General features: G+C 33.8%; 2 protein-coding genes, 1 long non-coding RNA gene and 2 other non-coding genes across 5 annotated transcripts in view; 4 read left to right on the top strand and 1 right to left on the bottom strand.

Moving 5' to 3' along the window:
* Positions 1-8,873, top strand: part of Gr32a (Gustatory receptor 32a) — a 32,737-nt gene extending 23,864 nt beyond the window's left edge. Inside the window, exons 2-4 of the mRNA XM_073968879.1 lie at positions 8,271-8,333; positions 8,394-8,483; positions 8,554-8,873. Coding sequence (XP_073824980.1) covers positions 8,271-8,333; positions 8,394-8,483; positions 8,554-8,700 — 300 coding nt within the window. The 3' untranslated portion in view covers positions 8,701-8,873. The remainder of the gene's footprint in view (positions 1-8,270; positions 8,334-8,393; positions 8,484-8,553) is intronic.
* On the bottom strand, positions 8,698-14,705 carry LOC141394474 (endoplasmic reticulum transmembrane helix translocase-like). Its single transcript, XM_073968865.1, has 8 exons — positions 13,484-14,705; positions 11,337-12,289; positions 10,299-11,271; positions 10,036-10,232; positions 9,759-9,901; positions 9,541-9,673; positions 9,334-9,477; positions 8,698-9,272 (listed from the first exon to the last, which is right to left on the bottom strand). Exons 1-8 carry the CDS (start codon positions 14,496-14,498, stop codon positions 9,153-9,155), a joined length of 3,678 nt encoding a protein of 1,225 aa, XP_073824966.1. The 5' UTR covers positions 14,499-14,705; the 3' UTR covers positions 8,698-9,152.
* A 6,236-nt stretch (positions 14,706-20,941) lies between these two features.
* Positions 20,942-24,075, top strand: LOC141394480 (uncharacterized). Its single transcript, XR_012410440.1, has 6 exons — positions 20,942-21,123; positions 21,294-21,388; positions 22,278-22,319; positions 22,505-22,547; positions 22,733-22,806; positions 23,152-24,075. It is a non-coding gene; the product is annotated as an uncharacterized lncRNA (long non-coding RNA).
* Positions 22,126-22,202, top strand: LOC141396011 (small nucleolar RNA Me28S-Cm2645). Its single transcript, XR_012411107.1, has one exon. It is a non-coding gene; the product is annotated as a small nucleolar RNA Me28S-Cm2645 (small nucleolar RNA).
* LOC141396010 (small nucleolar RNA Me28S-Cm2645) lies at positions 22,591-22,668 on the top strand. The gene has a single exon (XR_012411106.1). It is a non-coding gene; the product is annotated as a small nucleolar RNA Me28S-Cm2645 (small nucleolar RNA).
* Positions 24,076-24,748: the final 673 nt, after the last annotated feature.

The following is a 24,748-nucleotide window of genomic DNA, read 5'->3' on the forward strand; positions in this document are numbered from 1 at the left end:
CTTTTATTTTTTTCTTGAAAGGCAGAATGTGTCAGAATGATATTCCTTTTTTTTAAAAAAAAAAATATGTGACTGAGTCGAAAAAATAACTTGACTACTACGACTACAATGTAGAAATTTAAAGTATATTCCAAAAACAAATAAATAAAGAATATACAAACGAACAAAGCGCGACAAAACTAATTAGTTGTCAAGGATAGCTGTACCTAAAAATTCTGAAAATCGGGAGGTACTGTTCTATGATGGACCTATACCGATAAATTTCAGGTGGAAAGTTGTATATCGCCACGAACACTAAATATCAAATTTAAGCCACTTGATAGGATAAGGTAAAACCTAAAAAAACGAAAATTGGGTTTTTTACCAAATATTGCAAACTATGTTTTGATTTCAGCTAATGGAAATCGCTATATTTTCCTTTTTTGATATTGTTCCAATCTATATATATAAATGGAAATGATGTTAGTTACTACGCTTATAACTCAAGAACCGCTGAACTGATTTTGACAATTCGCATCAATTTGGAATGGTCTTATGGCAGAAAAGGATATAACCTAAAAAAATCGCGAAAATCTGCGAAAACTTTGTAAAAAATATTTTGAAGAAAGTCAATTTTTCCAAACATTTCTCTCGAGCATTTGCGTTCGGAGTATATCATGTCGCGAAAATCTGCGAAAAATTTGCAAAAAATATTTTTAAGAAATTTAAAATTTCCACACATTTCTTTGTAGTCCTGTCAAAATAGACATTGAAATAGCAAAACTTCCCACAAAGCTGAATTTTGGTGGAGAGCAACGTCCTAAAAGTCCCCATCGATCCCATGTGTGCAAAAAAAATTATTCGGGGTCAAAGGTCAAAATTTAAGGGTTTGTAGGTTTTCGGATTTATTTTTTGAAAACGGTTGATCTAATCAAAAACTGACTAAAGTAAATATTGTAGACAGAAAAATTATCTACAAGTTTGACCCTTATATTTTTTTCTTAGAAGGAACCATTCTTGTGATATAGCTGTTCTAAAAAACACATGATTTTTATGCACTTATAAGGGAAATATGCACATATTCAGACGAACCGGCTAAAATAAGAGAAGTAATCAGGTCTGTCCCCCAAAAATATATATTTTCTTGAAGAGCGAAATTATAGCTATCTTCTAAAAAAAATTCCAACAAAATCGGAGTGTGTTTAGTAGAGTTATTCAATGTTAGAGTCATTTTATGCAAAAATAGCCCATTTAACCCACATGTATAATCGAAAGCCCAACGGGAACGACCTCAAAGAAAACTCTCTGATTTTTTTTTCAAGTTTTGTCCGAAGGTAGGGTTTGCTGCGCTGATTTCGGAAATGTATAATTTTCAACGGACGCGGATCCGGTTCGCCGGTTATTAGACCAAAAAGGCCAAATTTAAAAACGGGGTTAGACCCGGCTCTACTGTACCGATTACTGCAAAGTGGATATCGTTTGAAAGCTTACGGAAGTATCTAACACATACTGTCGTTACTTTAACCGGTTCGCCTCATAATGTACTTACGCGGCTAATTTTTATTTGACCTTTAGATCGAGATATCTCGAAAATGATAAGTCTTTTTTAAGAATCGTAAAGACCAATCTTGTAGATAATTATTGAATCTACAACTTTTACTTTAGCGGGCTTTTGCTAAGTATTACCGTTTTTAAGAAAAATTAAAAAAACTGAATAATGCCTCCAAAAATGACCTTTGACCCCGAATAACTTGTTTTGCACACATGGGATCGATGGGGACTTTTAGGACGTAGCTTCTAATGGCCAACCCTAGCTCTCCACCAAAATTCAGCTTTGTGGAAATTTTTGCTATTTCCCCCTTATACGCATGTCTATTTTCACCGGACTATTGCAGCTTTTTATTGTTGATTACTATGTCTTTGCCCCCTTTTTGTCGTTATTAGCGAAACCTGTATATGCACAAACTATATGTGACATTTTATATTTCAGTTTTGTCAAGATTTGAATGTTCTAAATTGAAATTTGAATTGAATTTTTTTGAAAGAATATAAAAAAATCCAAATTGCAAACTATTAGATACATTTCAGTGTGAATGATATATTTTAAAACTGTAAATAACGAAATGTAACAAATGTTTTTAAATAGTTGTGACATGTTTTCACGTATTCCAGGGCCGCGAGACATTTCGAATAAACTCTGTCAACTGTATTAAAATATAAAAATCTGCAATCGCATTATATCAGTTTCTGTTGTATAAAAGCTACCACCAAAATAAGTAAAAATGGTGACAAATGGCCCATTATCCTAAAATTTTCAAAATACAGGAAGGTACAATTCTGTTGAGACATTATAAAGTCTACATACTGAATAGTACCTATTTCTGTAGATTGACGCAGATAAAATCTTGAAAATAAAAAAGAACGTTCTATAGTTCCGGTCCACACTAGCATGAATTTCATTAAAAAATTTCATGAAATTAGGCGTTTTTAAATCGAATTCCCCACTACAGCAATCTTATGATTTTACTCTACTATGGAAGTCGATCTAGAGACGCATAATTTCATGCAATTTTTTCAATGAAATCACTCTAGTGTGGACTGGGACATAGGGATTATATCTAAACGTGACCTGTACAGACAAATGTTTGAAGGAAAGTTTTATATCACTAACGAAAATTAAAACCAAATTGCAATTTTCGAATTTCGAAAAAACAAAAGTTGTGCTGAATTGTGCTCATTTGTGCTGCAAAAATTTTTTCGATATCTCCTACCATTTTCGAAAAAAATCGATATTTTCGAAAATACGATAGAATTGCAATTTTCGAATTTCGAAAAAACAAAAGTTGTGCTGAATTGTACTCAGTTTGTGCCAACTTGTGCCCATGGTACAATAATTCTTAGGTAGGCCACAGCTAACAGCTGATTACAATTTTTTTTTGTTATGGCTTAATCTGTCAAAACCGTGTTGACATGCAGAGTTGATATTTATTATTGATCAAAAAATTCAACTCTGTTTTGTTTTCATTTCAACATTTCGTTCTTCTTCTTCTTCTTTGTATACTCATCCGTTATCATTCATCAAAACAATTTTGACGTTTTAAGCCATAGCGACAGGGTTGTATTTTTTTGGCGATTCTCATACCTGGCCTACCTATGAATTATTGTACCATGCTGGTGCCGTTTAAATGTTTTCAATATCTCTAACGGTTTTCAAGATATGGTAATTTCGAAAAACCAGTATTTTGTATGAAAAATCACTGTAATTTCTGCAATAATGCAAATATCGAGATGATCTTTTTTGTGCTGAGTTCGATTCGCTGAGAACAATTTTTCGTCCATACATTGGAAATTATCAACTTTACTCGTTACTCGCTGAAACTGAAAAAAATCCTATCACTTCCGTTTAAATAGGATTTTTTTAATTCTGTAAATTGTGCTGGATTGTGCTTGTCTAGCACACACTTTTCGCTTTACATTGCAAATTTCCATCTCTACTCGTTACTCGCTAAAATCGCAAAAAATGTTTTTCAACGAAAAATCATTGTAATTTTTGCAAAAATGCAAATATCGAGATGATCTTTTTTGTGCTGAGTTGGATTCACCGAGCACAATGTTTCGTCCATGCATTGGAAATTTCCAACTTTACTCGTTACTCGCTGAAACTGAAAAAATCCTATCACTTCCGTTTAAATAGGAATTTTTTAATTCTGTAAATTGTACTCGCCTAGCACACAATTTTCGCCTTACATTGCAAATAAATCTATCATGTTTATTTTTTCGTCCATACATTACAAATTTCCAACTTTACACGTTATTTGCTGAAAAAGAAAGTTAAAAAATAAAAAAAATATACAATCAAAATTAAGTCGGCGAGATTTGAACCCAAGACCTCTATGCCCCAGCGGCAGATGTCAACCCATTCAACCATTAACGCTCATTGGAAGCGTTGAATTATATGCGTGATATTTCCTACGTAATAAATCTAATAATTGTTGTTTGCATTATTCGTACCTTTCGAAATGATAAGATTTTTTTCATTTTCAGCGAGTAACGAGTAAAGTTGGAAATTTCCAATGTATGGACAAAAATTGTGCTAGGTGAATCCAACTCAGCACAAAAAAATCGTCTCGATATTTGCATTTTTGCAAAAAATACTATTGAAAAACACTATTTGCGATTTTAACGAGTAGAGATGGAATTTTGCATTGTAAGGCGAAAAATGTGTGCTAGACGAGCACAACTCATCGCAATTTACAGAATTAAAAAAATCCTATTTAAACGGAAGTGATAGGATTTTTTTCATTTTGAGCGAGTAAAGTTGGGAATTTCCAATGTATGGACGAAAAATTGTGCTCAGCGAGTCGAACTCAGCACAAAAAAGATCATCTCGATATTTGCATTATTGCAGAAATTACAGTGATTTTTCATACAAAAACGGTTAGAGATATTCAAAAAATTTAAACGGCACAAGTTGGCACAAATTGAGTAGAATTCAGCACAACTTTTGTTTTTTCGAAATTCGAAAATTGCAATTCTATCGTATTTTCGAAAATATCGGTTTTTTCGAAAATAGTAGGAGATATCGAAAAAATTTTTGCGGCACAAATGGGCACAAACTGAGCACAATTCAGCACAACTTAAATTTTTCCGAAATTCGAAAATTGAAATTCTGGCAACATTTTTTCGAAAAAAATGTTTTGTCGAATATCTCAGCCATTTTTTCGAATTTCGAAAAAATTTTTTCGGCACAAATGGGCACAAACCTAGCACAATTCAGCACAACTCAACTTTTTTCGAAATTCGAAAATTGCAATTCCATCGGATACCACATGGCAAAGCTGCAAATATTCGGTGCTTTTGCTAATATGGCGTTAGCATTTTAAACCCTGGCTAACTCTATTAATTGTACGTTAATACTCATATTTCCTTGGGGCGTACGTATACTTTTGTAAGTATCATTTTTTGGTTTTTGTAAAATTTACCTTTATTTATATTATGGAATATACTTTTCTTGTATTAAACTTTGTTTAGAGGTAGTTTACATTATCTACCCACGCAGGCAAGTGGAGACGTAATTTAATTACAATTTTGCTGATGTGGACGCACAAAGTAAATGGCGTAAGGAAAATCCCCAATATTGCACATATTAGAGACTATATAATGATGGCAAATTTCATGTCATATGACATTTACATATAGTGTAAACTACCCCTTATTAGTGAGAAGAAATATAACTGTGTACTTGGAATTTCATAAATATCATTTGGTCTGTTCCTTTACTTTTGAAAGTGGTAAAACCGGCAAAAGTACCAAAAGTTGTAATCTGCTTCCATATGAATTGTATGGTGTCTGAAGTAAAGGAACGCTTTTCGAGTAAAAAGTTGTAAAACTTGAAGATTCTTGCACGTAAAGGAACAGAGCTATTATTTATCCATCTGCTTCCATATGAATTGTATGGTGTCTGAAGTAAAGGAACGCTTTTCTAGTAAAAAGTTGTAAAACTTGAAGATTCTTGCGCGTAAAGGAACAGAGCTGTTATGTATTTCATTGGAATTTTGTATGTACCTATGTGTCTGTTGTTGTTGTTGTGCCTTTCAATAAACAAACACACCACCATTTGTGTGTATATTATAGAGATATCAGGTCTGTCTGGTTACGCTAAAACGTTTAACAATTTGCAGCCAAGATCATCCATATACGTTAACGTGACTACAACAACAACACACGTTCTCTTTTTTCTCATCTGCCGTGGTTTAGCAACGGAAAGACACTCTCAGAGAGACTAATGAACAAAATATTTTGAGCATCAATGCAATTTGTACCAATTGTTGCTGGAAGTCGTCTGTTAACACAAAAAACCAGCAAAAGAGAGTGATTCGAGAGAGACAGTGACAGTTCTTTCACTGACTTGCTGGACAAATTTCTTCTAGCAGCAACTAGCAATTCTTCTTCCCCAAAACAATCAATCATCTGTTTTTAATTTGTTGTTGATTTATGTTTGGGAAAATTAAAAACAATTTTATTATGGAAATAACATAGTGTAATTGTATTGTTTTATGGAAAACAAATTTGTAAGTGTACTGTAGTGAGATTCTGTAACTCATTTTTGCTGTTATCGATAATTGTCGGTAAAATTAAAATGCTTATAATTTCGATAATTAACGAAATTTTTCGGTAAGTTAACGATAAATAAAAAGTAGTCGCTAGCCTCTACCGACACAAACAGTGATGCCAACTTTTCTTTATGTTTTTAGTCATAATTTTGCGATTTAATTTTACCGATTTTTGTCGGTAACAGCAAAAATGAGTTACAGAATCCCACTACAGGGGTGCTCACTTTGAAAATGTTGCAGGCCAAACTACGACTGAAGCTTACTCTCAATTTACGCTAACGTGAAGAAATGAGCAGCCCTAAACCATGGTCAGGCAATTAGGCGCCCGTGTGCGCTCATTTACCGTTGCTCTCTCCACACACACAATTCAACCCATTGAAAAAGCATGCACTCACACAATGACACCCCGTAAAGTGTGCAATAGAAAAGTATGGTGCCTGACCCTGCCCTAAACCAGACCATTGATGCTCAAAATAAAAAAGAGAGTAAAGTAGTGAGAGAATCACAAGAAAGTTTGTATCAGCATTCAGTGGTTGCTAGACCTGTGACCAGTAAACATGTGGCGGGTGTATGCGGTTTTGTTCAGTGTCCCCACTAAAAGTATGCGTATATCCATGCACATGTTTACTTGTCGGCTGCTCAACGACGACTAATTGTTATTCTCACATACGTTAACGTATATCAATGGTGCACAAGAAGAGAATGCTATTTTGGGGTTTTGTATGGGAAAGAGAGTTGTAGTTAATTTTTTCGTAAAGACGCGTGCATGGCTGACGTATATGGATGATCTTGGCTGAACCAGACAGACTTATCAAGTGAGCTCTTACTGAGAGCAAGAGAGCATACATTTCAAAGAGTTTTACATTGAAATTTACGCTCCCTTACTCTCAGTAATCGCCCACTGGTGCATGCGTTTGTTTTTTTTTTTGTGGCTTTTGGTTTTGTATTTGTTTGCACCCAAACATATAAATTGTTTGCAGGACCCAAACATATGTTATATTTGGGACTGTTGCAAACATATATTTGTTGTATGGTCGAACTCAACAAAATTGGGTGTAATGTGTGTTGGAGAAACGCATTGGGTGTGTACTTTTAACTTGGACGGGTGAGATGAATGCCAGAACAGGCCCAAATATTTCTACCAGAGTAGGTCATGTTCGAATATGCCCACACAAAATTTCGAAAAAGTGCGTTTTAGGCATTCTCTCGAATAGTTTTTTACAGCAGGATGTTTTTGGGCCCCCGAGGATAAAAGTTTTTTCAGGAGCAAGTCCATACTTCCTGAAAAAACGGCCCGAAAGCTGTACAAACCCACTACTGCCATCTTGTGTAGCGGCTTCTGTGCACGACACCTTCCGAACCGGATACTGCGTTGATCATAATATTTCTGCGAAACTTATGGGCCGATTCCGTACAGCGAGGCGAGTCATGTCGCGTCGTCTATCGTCTCTGTGACAAAATTTAAAAAATGCACTACGTACAGCGATAGAAAATAATCGTCGATAACATGTTATTTTTATTTTTTTTTATTTTTAGTAAAAATGAACGGCGACAGCTAATATGTTGTCGCCGGAAAATGAACATTACGGCGACAAAATTTGACGGCGTCAGGCGAATATTGCCGTACGGAATCTAAAAATTGCAGTTGGCAACGCGACACGACTCGCCTCGCTGTACGGAATCGGCCCATTAGAAACATATTGGTCCAAAAGCTCAAATTTGGTCGCTAAAACAGTACGCTCGATATTTCTTTAACGGTGAAATCTATTTTCTATTGAAAATCTGTTATGAGTCCTCATCATGGCACAATTACGTTTTTGAATTATTCACCTGTGTTTAGTACTATTTCGTTTTCTATCTGCTGTTGCGGAGTTGAGAACTTTTCGCTTTTTGTAATGTTCGCACTCTCGAACGTAAACAAAACGAAAATAAACAGCGAGCTCGGCCAACGAAGGTTATGTTTCATTTTGTATTGTTCCTACGGAAATACGAAACGAAACCATTGGAAATGTTTTTAAAGTATTTTACGTACGCTGATGCACATAGGTCGAGGGGATATCTTTGTCGACAAAGCGGACTGATATTTTTCTACTTGTTTATTTATACATCAAATTTTGTATTGAAATTAAAAACTGTGATTTTGACATTAATACTTTTTCGCTTTCTTTATATTTTCAGGCAAATTTAACTTCACAGATACTGGCACGAGTGTATGAGAAATCTAAGGAATATCAAAACATAGTGCGTATACATTTCCACTTGTTTTATTAGGTGCAAAGTATTTCAGTTAATGAATTTCAGGTCGACAAATTTTTAACAAAGAGTATCAAGCAAGAAATGCAATTTACCGCCTATGGATTCTTTGTAATTGATAATTCGACGCTTTTCAAGGTATTTAATATAAAATATATTCCTTTTTAACAAAGTATGCTCCATTTATACTTTGTGTATCCTTTTGCAGATTTTCTCGGCTGTAACAACGTATCTTGTTATATTGATACAGTTCAAACAGTTAGAAGAATCCAAGACGGAAGGTTTGGTTGGTCAAACTACCACTACCTCTCCTATCTCATTGCATACAACACCAATGAATGAAACTACACAATGAGCGAGACAAGACCAAAAATAGCCATATATTTTTGCTTTTCTTTACTTTCAGATGAATTACGTACGTACATATGTATGTAATTTGTTGTATGCTATATATACATGTTGTTTTGCCTGATTAATTAAATACTCAATAAATAAAAAAATATGTATTTGCCTTATTAAACATACAAATGCTTACATTTGCGAATAAAAGATATCAACACAATGAGGAGTATGTGATTTTCTCAAAAAAAATTTAATTTAAAAGAATATCAAACGATTATTATGGTATCAAAGCACAAATAAAGAACTCCGTCACGTGTAAGATAACACATACATACAAAAAAAAATACAATAAATCCATAAAACAATTTTAAACCAATTCTATTTTTTTTTTTATCACCGTAGTGTATCTTTCTTTACTATTTGACTATTTGATTAAGAGAAAATTTCTTTGGGATGAGTTTCTATTCAAGAACTCAATATACTAGATTTTCTTCTAGTCTCGCCGAAGAGGAATGAACAAACTTTGTCAAGCAGATATGCAACAATCGTATCTGCTAGCAGTACATATAATAATATTTGTCGGAACTGAAAGAGAAAATAGACACCAGATTATGATTATGTATATAAGTTATGTATTGCTACTTACATCACTGGGAAAATCGACAATTTCAAATGTGTTTGTAAGCTCAGGTGATAGACCTAGGGCCAACATGAAAACTAAACCGGTTGATATTAGAATGGAATATAGCAGTAGGCGATTTTCTCGTAAACTCTCCATAAAGGGATGTCCCTACGAATAACAAAGCAATTACACATAGGTATATTTAATTCAATAGTTTTATAGAATATTTACCTTGTAATTGACAGCAAATGTAGAAACTTGTAATGCCAAACAGATTATGTAGACAGTACTGTTTATGATGTTTGGTTCGAACTTTTGCTTTTCCTCAGCATCCATATCAATGTAAAGCTTTACTTTACCCTCTCTAAAATAATTTATAAAAATATAATGACAGAAAATTTCAGTATTATGTAGATACATAGTCATACAAATATGCACATTTTATTTACCTTGGTGGTGCTCTGGCAGTAGCTTCTTGGGTTAGATAGTACAATGCTGTGAAGTGAACAGCAAATTGGCACAGTATCGTAGAAACGGTGTAAAGGTTAAAAATGTTTGGCAATGGTGCTGTCTTAGACAAAGTTTTTAGTGGCTGAAAGAGCAAACGTAGAAAAAGTCAGTGTCATCTCAATTTTTCTCCAGTATTGCAATCAAGTTATGATTCGTTAAGATTCATATTTAATTATGTATTTCAAAGGGCAATAAATTAATAATATTGATACCAACCTTAGATCTTGTAATGAAGAGGAAACATGCAGCAATGAAGAGACCTTGTAATGTAGCTTGGGTATCACTGAATTTGACACCATCAATATAGAGTACAGACTGACAATAAGCTGATATGAGGGCATTTAAGGCCAAAATTTTGAACATTTGCAAAGTGGTGACCAATGTGCACCTGCCTTGTTTAATGATGTGGTTAACTGCAATGGCGAAGAAAATTTTGTTTGCATTTTATATGTTTACTACATACCTACGTTAACACTTACCGCAAATAATCGAGGATGATTTACTTGTAAAAGGTGCAGCTATACTAGCATCTCCCAATTTAACAACGGACACTTGATCCTCATCGATTTCGCGTAAGACGGATTGTAGTCTTGCTTGTGTCTGTGCCAATTGTTCTCTTCTCTGTTGCAGTGCACGTTCTCTCGGCGAAAGTGCCGCTTGATTGTTCTGCTGTCTGGCTCCTGCCCTTTCAACAGTGGCATTACGATTCATTGGTCTTTGGTTAGTTTGGGCTACGGCGTTTGTGCTATCCGCACCCGCAACGGGTGCAGCGGCAATAGCAGCTCCCGGGGAAGCTGTCGAAGAAGTACTTTTCTTAATTGGAGCATTACTGAGCAACGATACACCAACATTAGCATGTTTAAGAGCTCCTACATCGTTTGTGCCATCACCACACATAAGGGTACAGAAGCCCAAATGTTTAAGAGTGGTTATTACATATTCCTTCTGTTTGGGAGCAAAACGAGCGCATACCGTGATACGCGGCAATATTTTCAACATTTTTTTGTACTCAAAATCTTTCAAGTACTGCAGTCCTTCACCGGTTATGCATAGATCGTGATCAGCTAATGTTACCTTCAAATCTCCAGATAAATCAAACACGGTTTCTCCGTCAATGGATTCCCATTGCCAAATGCCCTTTTGTTTCTTAGATTGGGATAATATCAGCAGTTTCTTTCGGGTGAAACGCAACTCTTTGGCAACATGACAAGCCGTTAAAGGATTATCACCAGTAATCATAACTACTTTGTGTGATGCCTGAATGAGTTCTTTAATAACACTCTTAGAATCGGGTTTCATCGGACAGGAGATTATAACAAAACCAGCAAACGTCAAATCGCACTCCACATCTTCCCGCTTTAGTTCACGAACTTGTTGAGAACTTAGTGTACCGAAATCTTTAATGCCCAAAGCTAGTACACGGGCTCCACGGCGAGAATATTCCAAGAACGTCTATAATTTTATAAAAAATAAGATTTATTAAGCCATAAATTAGTGTGTGCCTCATCGTATCTTACCTTTTCGTAGTTTTTAGGTACTTCTTTAAGCATTCTCATCAAAACTTCTGGCGCTCCCTTCACTGTACCAATGTAATGTACATCATTACTGAATTGTCCCAAGTGCCCTGCTAAGACTGACATACGCTTAAGGGCAGATGAGAAATAGAAGCGTTGGTAAATACGCAATGGTTTTAGTTTTCCACGTTTAGGAATTACACTTTCTTGTTTAGTTAAATTCCAGTCTACAGCTGTCAATGTGGCTTTTTCAAGGGGGTCTCCAACCAGGCCATCATCTAACATAACCAGCGAGTGACATGTGGCCAAGACCTGTATTGTACTATCCTCTGCTTTGTCCATCGGTATAATTGCTCCATCATCGGTAAGTCCTGCAACACCTTCGACCATTAAATTGTCAGACGTTAGAGTACCCGTTTTGTCAAAGCAACAAATTTGAACTTTGCCAGCAAATGGAATGCGGAACGGTTCAGTACAGAATACAAACAATTTCGACAATTGCATGAGTGAAGTATTCACAGCCAACGTTAATTCGATTGGTAGATCGGGCGGTATAATTGATGTTAAAATAAGGGTACATTCCAAAAACAACTTGTATCGGTTCCTCTCGGGATCCTCACTGCCCTTGATCCAAACGTATGCAGCGGCGGCAATAGCGAATATCATTAAAAACACAATAAAGGCAAATGTCTCCAAATTGTTTTCTGTTACACGTTTAACGCCAAATAATATGGTACGCAGAAGTTTTCCTTGGGATGTGCTGAAGCCATTGCGAACGACATAACCAATACAACCACCGTCAGGAGCACGCATTGCATCCTTTGTCGGTGCAGTATGCTGCACAACTTTGGTGCCACCGAATAGCACAAACAACTTTCCATCGCCCTCTGCATCGAGTTCTGTATTTAAATTGTCCAGTGATTCTAATGATTCCTTCATTTGTGGTACGGATTCACCTAGAAGATTGAAATACCGATTAAAATCATGTCTCGGATAAGCAGTTAAAAATATACGTGCATTCCAGTATTTACAGTTAAATCACTTGCATTATGTGTACGAGTACATAATTAGGGCATGACGATAAATGTTTGTGATATTGTATATCGTTATCTTAAATGACAAAAGTCGTAAGTAAAAATTGCATAAATTTACAGTTATAAAATGAAAATTGTTTTATGGAATATTAATCTTATTAGGGCGAGTTTTTGGGATATTATCAATCATAACAAAAACCGCGGAAATGCTTGGTTTTGGGATCCGTCATTACAACAAAATCTGCAATATTATACCATTTTCCGAAATGCCATTTCTTGGATAGCATCGTTATTTTTTAACGTAGAAGCTTGAAATTTTGCAGGACCATGAAGAGGTTTGAAAATTTTTCTTTTAATATGTTAAGGTCTCTTCAGCTGTGTTTGGATTACAGGTCCGTAATATATAATTTCTGAGAGTCCAATACTATGCCAACATTCACAAGAAAAATCATAACGGTGTTGCCATATTTTCGGAAAATATCCTTGTTATAATAAAGATGTACCAAAAAAGTGCTCAATTTTTTGGCTCATCTCATATGAATTTGGTAAAACGGAATATTTCGGTAAATCCTTAATCCATTTTGCTAAACTAAAGCAAAAAAACTGAGCAAAATTTGCATAGGTAGTACCTTTCAATTTTATTTGATTCAAACCTATTCAGATGAGCCAAAAAATTCAGCACCTTTTTGGTACATTTTTATTATAGCAACAATATTTTCCGAAAATATGACAACATAGTATAGGACTCTCAAAAATTATATAGTACGGTCCTGTAATCCAAACGTAGCCAAAGACGCATTAACACATAAAAAGAAAAATTTTCAAACCTATTCAGTTGATCGGGAAACCGAATTTGATTTTTTTGGAGATACGACTTCGGGCATTTATGATGACGATATATTTGACGGATGCTATTCTTAATTGGTACTACATACTTTTGTAAAGTAATTTCAAGTTGCCCTAAAGACCTAGGTACATAGGGGGCTGGCTTTAAAGGCCTAGCTTTCTTGTTCCGCTTCATTCTGATGAAAGAATAAAGTAGGCCTAGTCAATTTCGAACTAGGTAGCCTTATGTACCTTCGCTTTAAATTTAAAAAAAAATCCATTAAAACTTACCCGTTAACATGCTTTCATCGACTATACAACTGCCGCGTAATAGTACCAAGTCGCAAGGCACTAAATTCTCATTCTGAGATCGTGTTATGGATACCAAATCACCTGGTAGCAGATGATTCGATGGTAAGAGTTTCCATTTATTGTTTCGATAGACATTAAGAGCGTACGGTTTATTGCCCATACGTCGGATTTCGGACATATTACGCAACTGTTGCTGGACCAGAGTACACTCAAAAACAATCAACATGAATAATGTAAACAGAGAATAGTACCAGTATTCATCTAAGCACCACAGTCCAACAGAAAATATTTGAAATACAAAGAAAGGAGCAGTTGCCCTCTCAATGAAAAGATCGAAGAACTCTGGTACTACCATTTCCATATCATTTCTTCCATAGGTTTGCTCAGCTAATGTTACAGATGAATCTGTTTCTAGACCACGTGACTTGGCATAGTGACTCAGTAGTTCATTAACGGGAAATTCAATTCCTCTAAACGTGGCCTTGTCTTCGTCCCAAACATACTTGGTTTTCTGGAAGTAGAAGTAGAATACTTCACGACCGTCCTCGTATTTGGCGCTTTTAATGGCCACAAACTCAGACGAGCCATTGTTAGCTGTGGGCACGACTTTAGCCAGAACACCTGTTTTTGGTACTTTGACTTTACGACAATTCAGGAATGCTAAGACGTGTACGCTCCAATAACAACACAATAGTGTTAGGATATGTACAAATGCTATTGCTGCTACTGACACTAAGCCGGCTTCATAATGTTCCTCAATACCGTACACAGCAATCCATAAATAAAATGCTCCAAAATACAGGGGAACAAATGGCAGTATAAGCCCGCTCAATACAAGAGGATTGCGCACATAGAGTCCAACATACTGAACTAAATCATCCAAACTCCCAACATGACCACCAACTTTTTGGGCAGCCACTTCGTTTTGTCTTTCTTCTTTGAGCTCCTCCAAATGTTGACGCTCTGTGCTTTTATCGTTTTTACCACCACTCATTGCAATGGATATCGGAGGACTATATTCTAATCTTCATTGAATTAATTAATGCTTTATTCAAATTTCATTCCAACTGGATATAAAAAAGTCTAATTGCAAGATTGACAGTCAGTGTGTGTGACGTGTGTGAAAAAATCATTCCATCAAATAAAATGAAGACGGTTATCGTAAATACGTCATACGTCTCGTTATTAATTTTTACCCAGCAAAATGTTCGATGACAAATTATGAGTTGAATCATGTGCTCTGTTCCAGAACCTGCAAGAAGTTACTACTTTTTATCGAAAAAATAGTAAAAATTAGTAGATTCTTGCAGTGACATGGTATCGAAGAAAATTCGGGTGAATCACCGATTAAATCTACAAGTAACTTGTACCAGTTCATTGTCATGACATCTTGCGCCTCTTATTTGTCATGACATTTTGCACCAATGCATTGGATCTGGATTTCCAACAATCAGAAACAAAATTTGAGGACCAATTATGTCATTTGCTGAATACAATACACAGATGTCATTTTTCTTTATTTTTATAGCTTTGTTCCTTTACTTTTTAATGGTAAAAGTGGTAAAAGAGAAAACTGTCAAAATTGCTCTCTCATGAACATTTTTACCAGAAAAGTAAAGGAATAAAAAAATGGTAGCAATGTCAAAAAAACATAAAAATTCAATTTTCTTCTTTTATTTCACAGTTTTTAATTTTGTTTTGTCAGCGTTCGCCTTTTTATTCTGCTTTTCGTTCATTTTTATTCATTGTGAAATAATCGTCAAACAAATGTCAAAAAATCAGTTCTACCATTTTTTACCTGTAGAAATTTGTCTGGTAGCCTGTGGTAGAAGAGAAAGGAAAACTGTCAAAATTGCTCTCTCATGAACATTTTTACCAGAAAAGTAAAGGAACGAAAAAATGGTAGATCTGTAGTGCGATTCTCTAACTCATTTTTTGAGTTACCGACAGTTGTCGGTAAAATTAAAATTCTAATAATTTCGGTAATTACCGATGTTTTTCGGTAAATTAGCGACAAATAAAAAGCAGTCGTAAAGTTCTACCGATAGCAAGAGTGTTGTCAACTTTTATTTGAACTTTTCATTCATAATTTTGCGTTTTAATTTTACCGATTTTTGTCGGTAACTCAAAAAATGTGTTAGAAAATCGCACTACTGGTAGCAATGTCAAAAAGAAACATAAAAATTCAATTTTCTTCTTTTATTTCACAGTTTTTAATTTTGTTTTGTCAGCGTTCGCCTGTTTTTCGTTCATTTTTTATTCATTGTGAAATAATCGTCAAACAAATGTCAAAAAATCATTTCTACCACTTTTTACCGGCAGAAATTTGTCTGGTAGACTGTGGTAGAAGAGAAAGGTATTTGTGCACTCTCTCACTCTCTTAAAAACTGCTGCCAGTTTTACCACTTTTTTAGGTTAAGGAAAGCTTTGCATGTTAAAAATGGTAAAAATGGTAACCTCAGGTAAGTAAAGGAACACAGCTTATGTAATTTTCAAGATTATTGGTCTGTTCCTTTACTTCTGAAAATTGTAAAACCGGCAAAAGTAGTAAAAGTTGTAAACTGCTCCCATGTGAATTAAATGGTGCCGGAAGTAATGGAACGCTTTTTGAGTAAAAAGTGGTAAAGCTTGAAGATTCTTGAACGTAAAGGAACAGAGCTATTGTTTGTGTTTTTTAATATATTTGGCCTGTTCCTTTACTTTTGAAAATTGTAAAACCGGCAAAAGTTGTAAACTGCTACCATATGAATTGTACGGTTTTCGAGTAAAAAGAGCAAGTAAAGGAACAGGGCTATTATATTGTTCTGCCAAGACCATGGTAGAACAAATATAAGGTAAAGTTAATACTACAACAAATACAACTCGAACAACAACCACAAAGGAATTTGTTTTTGTTTGTAACGTTACTGCCAGTTGTATTTGTAAACAAAACAAGGAAATGTCTATAAATTATTGGAATTTAAAAAACTAATCATTTTTTGGTTGAATATTTTGGAAAACATGAATAAAAATTCGTTACATTTTCAATTTTCCACATCATTCCACTAAATGCATAAATTCTCGCAGAAAGTAGAATTCTTGCAGACAAGTTTGGGGTCGCTGGAAATTCATAGAAAAAGGAGAAGCTGTTTCAATGTTTTGTTTTAGAAATCAAAGAAGCACATGTTTATTAGGGCTTTATTTTTTTTAATTTTAACAAAATACCTCACATATTAACAAACGTTGTATCGCCTCTACAAGCGAGGATTTACTGCGCGGCTTATCGTTCGAACTTGGAGGAGGTTACATATCATTGATATGAAGAAGTCTTTCTGGGAAATGTTTTTTCCGAATGATATATTTTTTTTCTCAAAAAATATATGTCCCCAATGTACATCGAAATAGAAATAAATGTATAAAATGTCATATGAAATTTGACACTAACGTTACAACCCAGTTCAGTCAGCTGTGTATTGCTGCTACCTTTTCTTATTCTACCATGTGCCAAGACCATGGTTATCTCTTCCCATGGCTGCAAGATATTTCATTCAACTTAGATTTCCGTTTTTTCAATATTCGACCAATTATGTGCTAATCTCTAAACCAGGCTCATCATTTGGGCAATCTAGTATAAATTGCAATTCTATTATTTAAAAAAAAAACGTATTCTGTAATAGTTACCATGTTATTGTTTATACTTTTTTATATGGCTTTTATTCTAAACAAAACATATTTGGTCTGTTCCAGTACTGCAAGAATCTACTCATTTTGACTATTTTTTTGTTAACATAAAGGAAAAATTGTTATCGGAGTAAAAATTAGTAGCTTCTTGCAGGTTCTGGAACAGAGCAGTTAGGTCTGTACGATAACTTCGCAAGTAAAAGTACTTGCAAGTACTCAGCAAGTTCTCAGTAACTTCTCTCCACTATCGAACAACAATTTGCAAAAACTTCTTGCAAGTCAGCTGATTTGACAAACAATAAGTTTGGCGGATAAGATTTAATTTAACAATCGAAGGTTGTTTACGAAAATAATTTGATTATCCACTGCTACAAAAATAATTCACTTTCCATATCATAAATTAATGGCTGGCCGTCCATATAGTGTTCCTCCTACTACATGGATGCACCGCTTTTTGATGGGATTTGATACCTTAGAAATAAAACAGTCATCACAAACTACAAAATAAGTTATTTTACAAAATAAGTAGTTTTCCATAATTTATTGAGTTATATCTTCACTTTTTATCTTGTAATTATTTTAATTACCAAATGTTGTTTATGTTTTTGCCCAGAATTGCAAAGTTCGCCACAAAACATTCGAATTTAAATCAGCTGATCAAACTTGCAAATTCTTACAAGGAAAAATTTCCTTTCAAAAACTTGTAATTTCTCAGTAATAAAAGTCTCCAAAGCTCTCTCACGATTCTCTCCAAATTCGCTCTCTTTTACTTTACAAATTTGTTATCGAACAGCATTTTGTAAAAACTTTTGGGTTATCGTACAGACCTACTGTTACATAAGCCGAACTAATACCATGTTTATATTTACGAAATCCACTCGATTTCAACTGTCAATTCCATTTCTAAAACGTCAAATGAAATCCAATCGATTTCAGATGAGTTTTCATTAAGGCCCCCACTCATTTATCAGCCTGTGCCGTCAGTCCGATGAACCCTTTCTGTATCTGTGACTGACAAGTGTGTAGCACGAACCATCAGTCAAGTCTAAAAATCTTGAATTTCTCCTCCACAAATGAATGATTTCTACGATTTTTGTGTTCCAACACCAACATTATTTTCAGTTTTTCAAAATTATTTATTGACAATTTGAAAATAAACACAATTCACCCAGACTGATGGGGGTTCATTTTGAAATCAAAACTATTTTGATTTTCATCAGTCTTGGAAAACTCACACATATGGTATGTTCCAGTACTGCACATTTCTACACATTTTTACTCTTTTTTTCAATAACATAAAGGAAAAATCGGTTATCGGAGTAAAAATGTGTATAAATGTGTAGTACTGGAACAGACCAATACATTCTCAAAATTTCAAAAATTTACACATCCCAGCAAACCAATCGTACCGATATCGTAACGAAATCGGAACAAAATTCGGACATTACGTCCGATATCTGATCCGAAATCGTAACGATATCTTAACGAAAGTTGTATGAAGTGGTTGACATAATTTCGGAACGAAATGTCGGGACGAAATCGGATCGATTTCGGTCAGAATTCGCAACGAAATCGGAAGAAAATCCTTGGGAAATTCGGAATGCGAATTTTTTCCTCCGAATTTTCGTACAGATTTCTGAACGATTTCGGAATAATGTCGTATGAAAATCTGGCGTACCTTCCGAACTTTCGTAAAGATTTCTGAATGATTTTGGAATAATTTCGTATGATTATCGAAGGAAAAAATTTTTCTCTGATGCCTCTTTTTTATTGATAAATTTTCTTTGTTGTGTTTTTTATTGGAAGATTATAATTTAAAAGTTATCTAATGATTTTGACTGTTATCATTTTGTATAGTAGAACAATGTAAACTTTGTGTACGAATAAGTTGAGTCTATCAGCACTAGCTTGAATTATTATATGTTGCATTTATATTTAATATATTAAAAAAAATGTATATGCGAATTTTATAACCAACCATTTTGTTTTTCGACAACAAACTAAAATGTTGCTTGTTAGATATATACAAAAGGTGGTTGTTGTGCGAAGGGAAATATGTTTCCGACATATCGATCCGAATTCGAAACGAAATCGGAAGAAAAACATTAGCATATTCGAAGGGAAATTTACTTCCGACATTTTCTCCGAAATTGGAACGAAATCTGTAGTGGGATTCTGTAACTCATTTTTGCTGTTATCGATAATTGTCGGAAAAATTAAAATGCTTATAATTTCGATAATTAACGAAAATTTTCGGTAAGTGAACGATGAATAAAAAGTAGTCGCTAGCCTCTACCGACACAAACAGTGATGCCAACATTTCGTTATGTTTTTAGTCATAATATTGCAATTTAATTTTACCGATTTTTGTCGGTAACAGCAAAAATGAGATACAGAATCGCACTACTGAACGAATTCCCTTACGAAAAATCGTATAGAAATCTATACGAAATCTGAACGATTTTGCTTCCGAAATTGTTCCGATATGTCGGACATCCGACATTTGGTTTGCTGGGATGCTACCATAAATGCTGGCAGTCAGACTGACTAATGAGTGGGGGCCTTTAGAGCTGGCAAACCATCGATATTCCCAACATTAGATATTTTTGATATAATAGTTTAAAAAATCGATTGCTATCGATATTATCGTTAATTTGTCACCACCATTAATTTGGAAATGAAAATGGTGGAAATGTCTACCCTTTTGTTGACATTTTGCACAAATATTTCACAGAAATCAAAAAGGAGAAAAAACAATTGCTTTTATTTAATAAAAATACATTTTACTTTTTCGAAAAATTTGTACGTGTGACTACCAACTTACTTTCTTACATCCACAAAAACGAAAAGCCGCGAATTTCTAGTAATTTCAATGAATTTTAGGTTAGTCCCGGTGCACACTACACTGAATTTCATTAAAAAATTTCATGAAATTAGGTGTTCTCAGATTGAATTCCCCACTAGTTCCTCTATGGAACTCGATCTATAGACGCATAATTTCTATCAATATGCCTCTTCCAGAACCTGCAAGGAGCTACTAATTTCTACTACGATAACAATTTTTCCTTTATGTTATCGAAAAAAATTGTAAAAATTAGTAGAATCTTGCAGTACTGGAACAAACCAAAAATTTTAGTGAAATTACTCTAGTGTTGCCTGGGACTTAGGGGTTTTTAATCCGATAATATCGATAGAAAAAACTATATATCGATATAGGATTTTTAATAAATATTCGATATTATCGATAGTGCCATCGATTTTTTGCCAGCTCAATGCTGGAAAGTTTGACACTTATCGATAATTCCGAAAAATCGACAGTCAAAACTGATCGTGTGTACTAGAGCTGGCAAAAAATCGATGGTACTATCGATAAAATCGATTGTTTTTTAAAAATTAAATATCGATAGATAGTTTTGCCTATCGATATTATCGGAACAAAAACCCCTAACCCAAAACTCATTAAAATAAATAGAAATTTCGCTGCTTTTCGGTTTTGTGTGTGTGAGAAAATAAGCCCGTAGTCACACGTACATATTTTTCGGAAAGGTAAAATGTATTTTTTTAATATTTTTATAAGATAAAAGCAATTTTTTATTCTCCTTTGCATTTCTGTGAACTACTTGTGCAAAATGTCAAGAAAAGCATTGACATTCCCGCCACTTTCATCTCCAAATTAATGGTGTTGACAGCTTACCGATAATATCGATAGTAATCGATATTTTAAACTATTATATCGAAAATATCTAATGTTGGGAATATCGATGGTTTGCCAGCTCTAGTGTGTACCCCGCTTTAAGTCGACCAACGTAACCCTTGATTTCTCTTAATTCCTAGTACCAACACTGATAAACTAGATGACTTCTTCCAAACACGTTTTTTCGACCATCCATTTTGTGCTGAGAAATGGTGGTTGATAGTTGGTTGTTGAAAAATTAAATTATGGTGAACAAAATAAGAAGGTAAGAAGAAAAACGCATATATTGCTTTAATATGAATTGATGATAACAATGATAGGGACATCTGATAGAATGACGATTTATCAAAGTTTTATATTCTCTGAACAGCAGCATTTCTTGGTTATAAATACTTTGAAGAATTGCAAATTGATTATATTTTCTATATTATATAGGGAAGCTAAACGTTTTGATCATGGAAGAGGGTCACTATGAGAGCTAACGATGAAACTCCTTGCCAGAGTGGTTATAAATCTGAACTTGATGGATGGTAAGATTTTCAACATGACATACTATTTCATATAAAATATTTTGGGAACAAATTGAATACTCTCCCAGCTAATGGAAAAAATACGTCTTTTTGTCCTGGTTACAAAAATATGAACTTATTCTGCGGAAGTCTATACTTACCTAGATATCGCAACTGTTCAACAAATAGGTAGTAACTCGAAATATACTTTTCAGTAGAGAAAAAAACGATTTATGTTAATGTTAAAGGCATAATATACAAAAAAAAACTATGCCATCGTAAAGATATCTTTTTTTTACTACACTACATCACTGGATTTCTTTTTATTTCATTAAGTATTTGGTCATATTTCTAACCATTTTTCGAGTTACTACCATTTTGTTTGTTTTAGTAGAGAAATTATTTCGACGCGCGATTGATAACATAAAGAGGGAACAATTCGAAATACAACTCTTTTGCCGAAGAAATCGCGATGTAAATGCCTGAAACATGTGGGCGCAACTTGAAATAAGTCTCTTTTGTCGATACAGAGTAGTTATTCTGAAGAGATGACAATTGACTTACCGGTATTATTTTGACGAAAGAGTAGACAAAACAATTGAAGTTTTTTACAATAGGTGGAGTTTATTATGTATCGTTTTTTGATGAAAAGTGAATATTTCAAAATTTTGAGTTACTACCCTTTTGTTGAACAGGTGCGATATGGTCCTTTGAAGTTCCGAATTTTCTACCAGCTGGGAAGTATTCATTTTATGCCATATTTTGTGATGATAACCTTGATAGGGACATCTGATTTACCATGACTGATTTATCATAGTTCCAATGTTACTGAATATGTTACATGTTATATTGAACTTTCGAATCACACAGGGCTATCTATACTAATTTAATTAATTTGTTTCTTTTGCAGGCGCGAATAGATAGATATTGTGAGCTCAACATTGATGAAAATGTATGTATAAATTCCAAATTCCTAATATGAATACAAATGAATATATGATGAGACTTACTGATAGGGACATCTGATTAATAATGATCGATTTATCATATTTCCAATTCTGATTTTGTATAATGCATTATGTAGTGGAATGTGTTTGTATCTTTCTACTGGAAACTAACATAGTTTTTTTGTTTTAGGACATCTCCGGATAATTGGAAATTGGCGCCATTGTGGAAATTGGTGGGTAAAGAAAATAATATATATACATATAAATATTTTATTAAAATATCTGATGAAAACTTTGATAGGGACATCTGATAAACCATGACAGATTTATCATTTCTATAAGACTTCTGATTATTCATTAACAAACTTTGCACAACAGACTTTTTTTCGGCAATAATTAATAATATTTTTCATTTTAGGTACGTCTCCCAATGTGCCACTGATGATTAAATACATATATCCTGATGAAAACAATTTCACAATTGTTACAATGGTAGGTGGAAATTGTAAATGATATACACAAACAGCAAATCTTCAGAAATGTACAATCTTATTACTGTTGCTTTGATCTTTGGTTTCATAAAGTTCCTGACAATTTTGAATGAATGATAGTGAAATCTAATAATAACACAATTTGTCAAAAATCAACATTAATAAGATAAGCTCTTACAAAGAGTCATAATTCATGATGATAATTTTGATAGGGACATCTGAAACATAATGAATGATTTATCTTGTTTCTAAAACCACTGACAGTTTAATGTTTATGAATGAGATTATGTTTATGGCATATACAGAATATACATATAATAATATTCATATTTTTTTGTACTTGCAGGTAATATACCATCTCTCTGGAATTTATCAACCAATGCCTTTATTATTTATAATTTTGTAATGTAAAGAATTCCATAACAATTGGAAATATAAACTTTATTTGTATGTTTAACACGTTCGCGGACGTGAATGCTATAGCATTCCGATGTAAAATGACGTGAATGCTATAGCATTCACATGGTCAGCCAAATTTTGTTCATTTACTTGTATACAATCTTAAATTTTTGTGAGTCCCAATTTACATTAGGCGAGTTTACTTGCGGCAATTGTCAGTTTGTGGGTGAGAGAGGGTGTTGAGAGGCAAAGGGTTACCATATACCTCACCTCTCTCTCCATCAAACTGACAATTGCCGCAAGTAAACTCGCCTAATGTAAATTGGGACTGATTAATATACATAATACGATTTATTTCAAGAAGATACATTCTATAATAAATAAAAAATAATAATAATAATCAATAATTACTAAATAAAAACAAAAAAACTAATTTCGAAAATAATTGGGTGTCATTTTTTTCACTTCTCCGAATTTGCTTGCGTCCTCGAACGTGTTAAGACTTTTGCTATGTTCCAGAACCTGCAAGAGGCTACTACTTTTTACTACGATAAAATTTTTTCCTTTACGTTATCGAAAAAAATTGTAAACATTAGTAGATTCTTGTAGTACTGGAACAGACTATTTGTCTTTTTGGGCTATAAGGTCTTTTGCTTTTCAATGAAAATAAGACTATTTATTTCATTTTTCTACCCGACGTTTCGTTGGGATTTTCCAATATCTTCAGGGATAATTTTTATACAATAAATAATCTTTCGTCAGTTTTACATTTATGCTTGTCAAGTTGAGGGTTTTATAAAAAATAAAATATCACAAAAATTAAACTAATGTATAAATGCAAAAAATAAATAAAATTAATGTAAAAACCACAGTTTTTTTCTTAATACTAGCTATCAAAGTGGTTGAATACGTCGTATTAGAAAAAGTTATCGGATATTGTCGCCAAATAGGCAGTTACAGATTTCCACAAGCAATACCAAAATTTTAACAACTGGAGTAAATTCTCCGAAAACGATATCTTTATCAGCTGAAGTTGTGGAACTAGCATATATAAGGGTTTACTATCAGGGAAATCATGAATATTTCCCTCGGAATATTCCGCACAGAAATTAAAATTCTTTTAAGAAAGTGGAATTCTTTTAAAATAAATATTTTAAAGCGTTGAAAACTACTAAAATCACTTAATTGTGAAATATTCTCGTCGAATAGAAAAATATTCCCTTTTCGGACATAAATATGGAGTAGTGTATTTTTCTCAGTGTTGTATATAACGTAACCTTTTAAATATTTTTTATCTCACTAAATTTTAGTATGATTTTTAGTAATAAATATAGGATTATTTTTTCCCGATTTTGGAGTAGTGAATTTCTCAAAGTTATGCATAATGTAATCATCTCTTTTGGCCGTATGGCTTTGTTTACATGAAAGAATTTTAAATAAATAAATATGAAAATAAAAAATTGTGAAATTGCGAACAAACAAACAAATTCCCCATGGACTTTTTATTCATGATTGCGCTGTATAATTTTATCTGGATTTCAGAT

This window comes from Musca autumnalis, unplaced genomic scaffold (assembly GCF_047663935.1).
Source record: "Musca autumnalis isolate F117 unplaced genomic scaffold, ASM4766393v1 scaffold_2, whole genome shotgun sequence".
Lineage (NCBI taxonomy): Eukaryota > Metazoa > Arthropoda > Insecta > Diptera > Muscidae > Musca > Musca autumnalis.